The 11,693-nt window shown below is 34.9% G+C and overlaps 1 protein-coding gene across 2 annotated transcripts in view; it reads left to right on the top strand.

Annotated features, from left to right (window-relative positions):
- The window catches only part of MLF1 (myeloid leukemia factor 1), a 56,967-nt gene that overhangs the window by 32,481 nt on the left and 12,793 nt on the right, over positions 1-11,693 (top strand). For both annotated transcript variants that reach the window (XM_019627152.1, XM_019627143.1), the window contains 4 exons: positions 1,404-1,487; positions 2,887-3,015; positions 8,779-8,938; positions 10,836-10,974. In XM_019627152.1, the coding sequence (XP_019482697.1) occupies positions 1,404-1,487; positions 2,887-3,015; positions 8,779-8,938; positions 10,836-10,974 (512 nt within the window). The remainder of the gene's footprint in view (positions 1-1,403; positions 1,488-2,886; positions 3,016-8,778; positions 8,939-10,835; positions 10,975-11,693) is intronic.

Raw genomic sequence — 11,693 nt, 5'->3', positions numbered from 1 at the left:
TCCTCCTCTTCCTCCTCCTCCTCTTCCTTGGGCTAGCCCCCTTCCACCTCTCATGAACTGTGTGTCTTAGACAGCCCTGATTTTCAGTGTGGTGTTGAAACAAAATATTCCGAATAGTTCCTGAATCTCTGAAATGCAGATTAATTCTATTGCAGTCCTTTGTGTACCCAAAGATATGTCAGTATCTCCTAAATATAACTTTGTGTTCCCTACTGTATTAAGTGTGCATTCTGAATATTAACCAAATTATGGGAATTTGGTTCTCCCCTCTAGTTCCCATTGTTGTTAGCAGTAAAACCCCAACAGAAGGCAGAAACATGAACAAATCTCTGATAATTCTTTATTGAGTCCCAGCCTTGGCACACAGCAAAAGCATCTCTAGAAGGGCTGAAATATCAGCAATGAACCACAGTGCCTTACAGGATTCAAAAGACTCCTCCTGCTTGAGTTCCTTGAACCAAACATTCTCTCTGTTTTATAATAGTAGATGATGCATTGGGTGCTTCACTTTTAATTTCTGGTGAGTGTTCCAATGATAAAACCCAAAGTCAATGGCAAATTTTTCTAGAGCAGAGTTTCTCAGCCTCAACACTACCTGACATATGGAGCCAGTTATTCTTGTTCTAGGGGGCTAACCTATGCTTTGTAGGATGTTTAGCAGTATCCCTGACCTCTACACATTACACGCCAGTTGTATACCCTCCTCACTTGTGACAAACAAGAATGACTTTCCCCCTGGATACCCTCCCCTCCGGGAATCACAATTGCTCTTGGTCTAGAGGAATTCTTAACTGTTCTCCCAAAGGAGCATACCTCGTGCTTCAAAGGCCTGCCCGACTGAGCCTTCGGTAAAGTGACTTAACCTCTACCACTTGGACCCTACAGTGAAAAGGAGGGCTGGCTCAGCTTCTATCCGCCATGTGGTACTTACTGGTGGAAGTATCATGCTGGTATCTTACGCCCAAGATTTATTTATTTGTGTAATAGGGGACTAAGATAGGGAAGAAAGAAAGCTCTAAACACTAGACTATGCTAGAACTGTCCCAGCCCAGAATACACCACACAGTATTTAAATATTAACCAAATTATGTTTTGAGCAAGTTGACGAATGATATGTGTGTATATGTTCTTGCATGTACACACACACACACGAATGTATGCATGTATTTATAGTGTTACAGCTCACTAATCATTTATATGTTGACTGTTTGGGATTGGTATAATCTTCAATTTTTTTCTTTAACAAATCTCTTTCTTTGTATAGTCCTTAAATTATCTTTGCCTGGTCAATTACTGCATGAGATCCCACTGTAGAATTCGATAAAAAAAATTTCAGCTGTTTTGGAAAAGGCTTCTTTTGTGTTGTACTTATAGTTAATAACCTACTTCCTAATATCCTGTAGCGTGCAGATGTCAGCCCTTTTCAGGCAATGGACCGAATGATGTTAAATATGCGAAACAGTATGCAAGAATTACAAAGAAACTTTGTAAGTACTAAAAATTTGATGAGAATATTGTTTTCAGTTACCGTATTTGCCGGCGTATAAGACGATTTTTTGGCCCTGAAAAATATGCCTCCAAGTGGGGGGTCGTCTTATACGCCAGGTACACTTCAGATAGACTGCCCATAGTGCTTGCCCCGTGCCATAGTGGCCTGCCGATGCCCGCCCACTTCATTCCACATACCGTTCAGGCATCAGCAGCGCTGCTGGGTGTATGCTCGGCTGTGTGCGATTTTGCGAGTGTGGTAAATTCGGGTTACCATATATTTCTTTACATATGCATTATATGGCGAGTATATAACAAACTCTGTATTTTGAGTGGAAATGTTAGGGGGTCATCTTATACGCCCAGTCGTCTTATACGCCGGCAAATACGGTATTGGTACCGTGTACTATAGTGGCTTTCAAACTCTTTTTTTTTAAACCACGGTTCACAGTGATTGAAAAATAGATCTTACATCATTATCCAGTACACAATACTTATATACTGTATAAATATACCTGAAACAAAGTTTTATGAGAAAATGATCATACTATTTAGTGTGCTGATATTTTCAATTTTACTTCATATTTTAAAAATGCTGGTCACAACCCACCAAATTGATTTCACAAGCTACAAGTTTTAAAAAATAGTATTAACTTTCAAAATTAAAAAAATTCAACCTCTAAAACATTTGTTCTGCTGAAAGTCACTATTGTAAATGAACATTTTATATGAATTTATATATTTTTATTATTTTATAACTTGCCACTTAATTGTATAATCTAAGAAATTAAGTTTCCATGTTTTAAAAAAATTCTGAAAATAGAAATTTCAGGAATGATGTTTAGACACTGGATTACATAGATCAATATAGTCCAAATACTAGTACCAATTCTCTTAGTTTTCTACTCATAATATTAATATCAAAACAATAACTTGATTCGAGATGAAGAAGACCCATATTATTTTAGTCATCCAGTTTGGAATCTAAGGATCATTTCATAATAAATTTAATATGTAGCAATCTGGTACTCACAGGAAGTATAAAACTTTTTGGCATACAGCTAATTGGCTCAACACTGGCAAAATTGCATACAACTGTCAGCCACTGACTATAAAAGTATCTCAGCATTATATTTAAATTGAAGCCGTAAGTCTTTGATCCCACAGACTTAAGGATCCTTGAATGAATCACCTGTTGATCCTCACAAGGAGAGGGGATTGGTGCCTAAAATGGAAGGAACATTGGACCTTCATGGGGGTGCCATATGGATACCCCACACTGATCATACAGCATCCTTAGTAAAACTTCTGGCTAGTGTTGTTACTCATTTGAATCCTCTGACATTAATTCTTCATATTTGACTAAACTCTCGATTTACAACTTATCTTTACCTCCAGGGTCATCTTTCCGTGGATCCAAATGCACATTCATTTAGTTCTTCCTCAGTTATGACTTATTCCAAAGTGGGGGATGAACCACCAAAGGTTTTCCAGGCCTCCACTCAAACCCGTCGGGCTCCAGGAGGAGTAAGTATTTTCTAAGCATTCGTGGAGCTCTATAAAGTTATAGAATGATAGAGCACCTATATAATTATTAAAATTTGATCTTGTATTGCGTGGGTGTGAGTGGGGGTGAGGGGTGGCAAGAAGACTCATGGCACCGTGAAAAACAATAAAGCTAACTATTAAAGACAATTCTTTTATCTCCCCCACCCCCTACCCCTGTCCCAGATACCTTTTTGCATGTAAATATCTATGGTGTTTATTACCTTTACATATTGACAAGGTAAATAGACACTAAAAGAAGTCTTTGTTTCATGAAATAAATGTCTGCCTTTAATTTATATCTGAAGTAAATGAATTTCTTAATTCATGAAATATTTCAAGTGTACAGAAAGGATATAGAGACTAATATAATGAATACCCATCCTTTCACCCAGTTTAGTCAAATCATAACATTTTTCTCTATTTACATTAAGTTGTCTTTTGTTTTGTTTCCTTTTGAAGCAAAAAACTTTGCAGCTGCAGTTAAAGCTTCCCATGTGCTCTCCCCTCCTTGGTTCCTTTTCCTTTTTCCCTCCCGCTCAGAGAACCATTTTCCTATATCTGGAATTTATCATTCTAATGCATGTCTTTATAATTTTGTGACTTATATATGCTTCATAAACAATTTAATGAATTATTTTACATGTTTCTAAACTTTATATAAATGGATTCATATTGCATGGGTTCTCTGCAACTTGACTTTACTCAATAATATGCTTCTGGGATTTATTCGAGTTGATATATGTAGCTGTGGTTTCTTTATTTTAACTTCTTAATAGTATCCAAAATATGAATGTACCACAACTTTTAAATCTATTTTTCTACTGATAAATATTTAGGTATTTCTGATGTTTCACTTATTCATTTTTTTTTTTTAAGATTTTTTTGGGGAATTGGGGGAAGGGGAACAGACAAGTTGCTGTCGTTTTTGTTCTTCAGTCTAGTTGTGGAGGACGTTGCTTCACTGGCNTGAGCTGTTGTTCAGCATCTTAGCTGTAGAGGGCAGTGTCACTGGCCCTCATATGTGGGATCCGAACCGGGGCCCTCTGGCGTCCCAAACCAGCTCTTAACCAATATGCCACTCGGCCGGCCCTAAAATTTTAGTTTTTCAAATCCTCAGTTAACTTTCCAAAACCTTAGAAAATGTTATTAATCCTTGGATGCTTGGACAATTTCTAAGTAAAAATGAAAGCTAAACAAAGCTTTGGTTACTAAAGATAGTTTTAATTTATCTTTATTTTACACATTATAAAATGACTGAATTAACAGGATGCGCACATGGCTTGGATGATGTAAATATGTGTATTTTGCCTCTTTAAAACTTAACAGATCATGTATAATTTGTAGTCATAAAAATTGAGCTGGACAGTACTTGGTTTTGTCTTCCAGTTTTTTCTGTGGCAAAAACACAAGTTGATTACTTTGGTTAAAAGTGGTATTAATAAAAATAATTAACAATATACTCAGAATAATAATTACAGAAAAATATGAATATATGTATATATATACACACACACAAGATAATGAGTATGAATTTTTACTTAAGGAAACTTTGTTAAAGTGGTAATTTCAGTGTAATACACCGTTTTATTTAACATAGTTATCTTAAAATTAAAAAGTAAAAACCTTATTTTACCATCTATATAATTATGTATTTAATTTATATATTTTAGACAAATACATATAAAGGCTTAAAGACAATTTTTTAAAGTATAATGAAAAAAATTATTTAAAGGTATATTCAGCATTAGTAAATTTATTCATATCAAAGCAGCTTACAAATCCTTTATGGTAAATTAATACATGGATGATATACAAAATGTAAATTTGAAATTCATCATTAAGTCTCTGATTTTTCTTTTTCTTGTCCCTTGTAATTTGCTTTGATTTCTATTTGATCTCATTCATTCATTTAACAAATATTTATTGAGCACCTAGCACAAGCAAAGGGATACAGCAATAAACAAAACAAAATCACTGTCCTTATGGAACTGACATTTTCATTGGGAGTCAGACAATAAACATGTGTAAAATACCAATATGTCTAAGAAGTGCTCTGAAGGAAAATGAAGCAGCATGAGAAGATAGAAGCTTGCTGTTTTAGACGAGTTGATCTGGGAACACCTCACTGATAGAAGTTATTTGAACACAGGGAAGAAAGTAAGGGAAAGAGCCACGTTGGTGTCTGAGGAAAGAGCAAAAGACTGGTCATGTATCAGCAAGGAGGTCAATGTGGTTGGAGCAAAGGGCAAGGGAAGTAGGACTACATTGGCTTAGCTGTTCCAGCAGGGCTTTGCAGGTGCTTCCTCAGAGAGCAGAAAGGCCATTTCAGATTAAAAAAAAAATAGCTATGAAAAATTTCAAACCTACACAATAGTAGAGAGAACAGCAACAATGAAGTCACAGGATGGAGTGGTTTCAGCAGAGAAATGACATGATCTGGCTTAAAAGGACCCTCTAGATACTGTGCTGAGAATAGACTGAACAGCAGCAGGGGCTGTTGCAGTAATTCTGTGGAGATGGCAGTTGCTTGGGAGGTGGAAAGAAGAAGCAGGTTCTGGATCTGTTTTTGAAGGTGGTACCTATAGCACATGCTGACAGATTAGAAGTGTCAAAGGGTGGGGTCAAAGGGACTAACGTTTTTGGTATGGGCAACTCGAACAGTGTAGTTTCCATTTATGCAATGAAGACTGCGATAGGGTTTGGGAGAAAGATCAGAAGCTCCGTTTTGGACATATTAAGTATGAGATGTCTCTAAGAGATCTAAGAATCATCAAGGATGCTGTCTACCATATGGACTGGATGTAAAACATTTAACATGGAACAATGATGGGACATCTTGAAATGAGAAGAAGAGCAAATAATTGACAGTTCATTATTTTTCCACGTTCTTTTCAGGTCATGTCCTACAGATAATTATTATTTATTTACTTATTTTTTAGCTGAGCCATCCTGCCACCTGTTGGCAGCTCAGCGGCAGCTCAGCTTGGACCCATGTGGGAATCTAACCGGCAACCCTGTTGCTCAGAGCTCACNAGGGCAGCGTCACTGGCCCTCATATGTGGGATCCGAACCGGGGCCCTCTGGCATCCCAAGCGAGTTCTTAACCATCGCGCCACTCGGCCGGCCCCACCCATGTTGCCTTTTAACCACACGTTTCTTAGGTCAGTAGTCAGCCTGAGACAGACATAGCAATGTTTTACGTTTGATAGAACATCAGGCAATTTTTCATGGGTTTGTCAGTGAATAGATTTGTACTACCTCCTGGCAAAACTTTAGCAACGAATTGTGCTGACCACTTTGGAGAACTTGGGCATGTTGAAGAAGACTTTCACTTGAGAGGCACCTTCGGAGACAACACCAAAAAAACAACAAAACCTCAGAAGGAGTCTTTGTGTTTTCCAAAAAGACCACATTATTTACGTAGACTGCCCACCTTTCAGGACTTTTTAACTACATGGCTTATATTTAAACTCCTCTCTCCTTAAAGAGAGAAGGTGATTAGCCTTTTACATGGATACTTTAATATTTATATTATTAAATTTATTAAACAAGAAGGCCATTAGACAGAGGTTGCTTTAAAGCTTGTAAGAGCCCCCGTGAACAAAATAAAACCTAAGCCTGTAATGCCTCAAGGTTAAGAAATTGAAACCAAAAGACACCAAATCACAAACAGCCAATTAGGCTTTCCCAAGTAAGGCATCTGCTTAACGCTATAGCCAAAAACATTTCCTTGCTTTGCTTCTGCCTCTTCTCTGTAAAAGTCTATTCCCTTGTTCCCCTTGCTGGAGTACTCTTAACCACTTCTGGGCTGGCGCTGCCCTATTTGAATCCATTTTGCTCTAATTCAGACTTTTTAATATACCTCAGTTTATCTTTTTAACAGTATAAAACTGGCTCTAGCTAACCCTTATTCCTGTTCCTATCTTTTCCTTCCACTTGAAGAATTTTTAAAATAAATTTTAAAAAAATCATTCTGGCATATGTGCAATCTAGTAATATCTAGTCCAAATAAACAGTCCAAAGTGTCTACAAGAAAAAGAAACTATTTGTGCTTCTTTTGCATAAAATGTGGACAAGTGAAATTAAAAGTAATAGTCTTTGTTATGGTTATAAGAAGAAAGGTTTAAAGCTAAAAGGAGCTTTTAAGTATGATATAATTATGAATGTAAGGCTATAAAGTGTATTTTTAAAAAAGGTTTGTTAAATCTGATAAGTGATGGATTTGGCCAAAGTAGTGAACGAATAAAGTCAATTATATGTCTTCTTCCATGTTTCATTATACAAAATAAATGCTAATAAATAGTAGTAGTTTATATAAAACTGAACTTGAGCTTCTCATAATTTAAACTTTCTAAATTTCCCATATTGAGCTTATGGGTCAAATAAGTTATTGACTCTACCAGTTGTGTAAGATTACAAATGTAAAATGGTGTTTATCTAAATAAAATTGTGATGCAGCTGTCTTTTAAAGGGGCTTTGATCTTACAAAATTATTAAAATACTATTATAAGGACTGAATGTATTAGCTAAAATTTTAGTTGGTTTTTTTTTTTAAAGATTTTTATTGGGGNCCGCTCACTGCGGCTGCTGGCTGCTGGCCGCTCATGGTAGCCCATGGCAACCCACTGCCACAGGGGCTGCAGCCTACGCCGTCGCCGGCGACTCAGGGCTGCCCAGCTCCAGGTTGAGCTGTTGTTCAGCATCTTAGCTGTAGAGGGCAGTGTCACTGGCCCTCATATATGGGATCCGAACCGGGGCCCTCTGGTGTCCCAAGCCAGCTCTTAACCATCGCGCCACTCGGCCGGCCCTCACTTATTCATTTTTATGCATGTCTCCTTGTGCAAAGGGTCTAGGAATGGTACTGTTGGGTTGTAGGAGGTGTGTGTGTCTTTACTAGAAATTACCAAGTCACTATCACATGGAGATTGAAACAGCTTCCACAAACTCTAATATGATAGTTCCCTTTACTCCACTTCCTTGTTAGTACTCAGTAAACACTAGTTTAGGTTTGCTTGTCTAATGGGTGTTAGTAGTCCATTTTTTAGTTCTTACATGTAAGACATACCTTTTAATGATGCCTTTGCAATAGTGTAGCTTATTCATCTCAGACATTTTAATATTAACTTGCTATGAGTGACATACATCCTAACTATAAACAGAATATAAATGTGGATGTCCCATAGCAAACCATGTTAATAGTTTTTGACTATCATAAATGTTATAATAACCCATGGAGTTCATAGGTGGTAGCCATGAGATTCAAGCCCATCAACATGACTGCTGAATAATCAGTTGCCCTTGCTTATAGGAATGGTAGCATGTACTCCCATCTATTACGTTGTCAAGGGCAGTGTTGAAGTAACTAAGTGTTATATAATTAAGTTATCATTTGTTTTAATATTTGATTACAATTTGGAATAAAAGGGTAAATTGTATTGATTCTATTTGTCCTAGCATTTTAATTTCAAGCAGTTCAAGAAATATCAGAGAACTATTACTATAATTTCACTGTAAATTTGTAGTGGAACTGAGTACCCATTATTTTTAGAACAGCAGATTTATGGTCTTACTTCTATAGGTAAATAGGCCAGGAGGAGTTTAGAATTATATCCATTCTATATTTAAATAATAGCTAATTTTGGTAGTATATGAGATCTTGCTCCCCCGCTATTGTCTTCGGTTTTGACTCAAATAAACTCTTAAAAAAAATAAATAGTAGCTAATTTTTATTTACTTTTATAGATAAAGGAAACTAGGAGAACATTGAGAGATTCTGACAGTGGACTAGAAAAAATGGCTGTTGGTCATCATCTTCATGACAGAGCTCATGTCATTCAAAAGTCAAAGAACAACAAGACTGGAGATGAAGAGGTCAATCAAGAATTCATTAATATGAATGAAAGTAAGTTATCACAGAAGATAGCATTCTTCCTCTTAAAGTTAAAATAGCAGCTGTACTTAGTAGAACTTGATGAATATTTTTTGTAGAAACATTTCATAAGATGTCGTTTTGAGGTAGTTTATGAATAATTGTGTAGGGAATACCTTATAAAAGTAGTGTAAGTGTAGTTTCATCATTTCATAGATCTGTTTTTAGAGTAATTTTTGGTAATTCAGAGTATCCTTTGTTTTTTATTTTATACTTGGAAAATTGAATATTTTGAATTTATATTTAGTAAGACTCAGTAGGCAAAATGAGATTTAAATATTTCTGATTATCAAAGAAGTACATTTGAAAAGAATAAAGAAGTATAAAGAAAATGAAAATTACCCATCTCAACCCAAATTAACTACTATTAATGTTCTAGTGTATTTCTTCCTTGTAGTTTTATATATATATATATATATATATATATATATATATATATATATATATAAACACACATACTTTTTTCAATATCAGTATTTTACTATCTATATAATTTGGGCTTATTTTAATTCGCTATTATAATTGTGAACAGTCACCTATTATGTTATTTTTCAGACATTCCAAATGGTTACCTGAAAGTTTTATCATCAATAGACCATAATTTATTTAAACAGTTCTGTATTTTTTGGGCACTTAGACTTTTATATAGATAAGATTTTAATTTCTGGTATTGTTAGAAATATATTTTATATATAATATATAGCATATCATGTATGTATCAAGTAAATCTTTTCATTTTCTAGATTTCATATTCATTCTTCAGTGTATTTAAATCCTTCCAATACCCTGACTCTTCTCATTGTAGTTTTTAAGTTATATTTATCTCCTGTTTTCAGAAGTATTTTGGGTAAAAATGTTTTATCATAGTAGAGGGTTGAAATTATTGTATCATTGTTTAAAAAAAATTCTCTTAAGGTTGGAGTTTGATAAAATTATCCTTATTCAATGAGATGGAAGTCACAACATCTTAATCTTTGTTTAATTTTAAACTTTGTAATTTTGTCCTATTTATATATGGAGTACTTCACAATAATTAACCTGTTAAAGAAAAATTTAGTGAAGGAATACATTATTATAAAGGCAATCTGAAAGAACAGGTATTATCATTTATCTATTGTTGTTATTATGGAAGTAAGATTACCTACTTCATAACAACATAAATCCCCAGTCGAGATGAGTAACCTGTCTTAGGAAGTTGCCAACAGAAGCTTGTGAGGCCAAGTGACAAAGGAAAATGGTGAGGTCAATAGGGAGTACTAGTCACAGGAGGACTATCCAAATACAGAGGAAACGGATTACCACTATGGGAAGATCCAGGAAGAAAGACTGTAAGTCAGTGTAATTGGGTCAAGAGGTCCATTGGGTAGAATAATATGATCTCCAGGCAGGTGCATGAAGAACCAGATCATCAAAAATCAAATTATCAATAGAAATATAAGATTAACAAACAAAAAACGTCATATTACCCTGAATCAGACAGAGACCTTTATATTTGAAGTAGTTTCCTTACTCATTTTTTAAATGTAGTAATAGGTTTTATTTAACTTAATATATCCAAAATATTATCATATCAACATGTAATCACATATAAACATTTTTTATGAACTGTTTTACCCTTTTTTTTCACACAGTTTAGACAACTCACATTTTAAGTGCTCCATAGCCACATATGACTAGTGGCTACCATATTGGACAGTGCCGGTCTAGGCACTCCCTTGGTCTGAGAAGTAACATTTGGATATGGTCCTGTGTCTATCTTGAGGTTAGGCTAATGGAAACATCAGGCTAGAATGAAATGTGTGGGGAGCAAGGCACTTACCGACACTTGATACCTTAATATTTACCCCCTCTACTTTGATATTTAATGTAGGTGATGCTCATGCTTTTGATGATGAGTGGCAAAATGAGATTTTGAAGTACAAACCAAGGGGACAATGGCGCAATCTAGAAAACACTAGGATGAGAAGTGTTGGTCATGAGAATTCAGGATCCCGAGAACTTAAAAGAAGGTAAAAGTTATTTCTAAAATAAATTGTGTTTTTCAAAGTAGAATTAGAAAAATGTTATGTAATTTTACCTCTGTTATCAAGAAGTTCTGATTAATATCCAAGTTGTTTGTAACAATAATATCTTTTGTAAAAGATGTAATTCTACATTATGTCTTGAGTATTCCACACAAATTTAATTTTGTATCTGAAAACAATATTTTAGGGATTCTATGATTAGTAACTCAGAAGCAAATTTTGCTTCGGAAGATAGGGGCTAAAATCCTCCTAAAGAAAAGTGATATGCTGTAATGTAATTGTTCTAGTGAAACAGATTTGAATGTAGATATAGTAAGAGTCATATATTTCATACCAAGTAAAGATATTGATATCTAGAGATATGATAAGGGGAAAGTGGCTATATTTGAAAGGCTTAACAAAACTTCCCTAATAAGTAAAAAATCAGCTTTTAATGGTAAATGCATTTTTAGACACTTATGTAATATTAGACATTTTGGAAGAATTTTATAAAAATTTAGCCACCTTTGGAATTACTTTTTGGAATAGCTGTGAAATATAAATGTGCTAAAACCACTCCTTAAAGATTATAGAGATTTGTATGCATTTAGTATATAATCTAGAGTTACAATTTGATCTGGTTCTCTGGGGACAAAGTTGAGAACAATATCTAATTCCTATTGAAATTACACGAGAGAGAGAGAGAGAGAGAGAGAGAGAGAGAG

The sequence above is a fragment of the Hipposideros armiger genome, unplaced genomic scaffold (assembly GCF_001890085.2).
Source record: "Hipposideros armiger isolate ML-2016 unplaced genomic scaffold, ASM189008v1 scaffold_16, whole genome shotgun sequence".
NCBI classification, from domain to species: domain Eukaryota; kingdom Metazoa; phylum Chordata; class Mammalia; order Chiroptera; family Hipposideridae; genus Hipposideros; species Hipposideros armiger.
The sequence above is the reverse complement of the archived record's forward strand: the minus strand, read 5'-3'. Positions and strand labels throughout refer to the sequence as shown.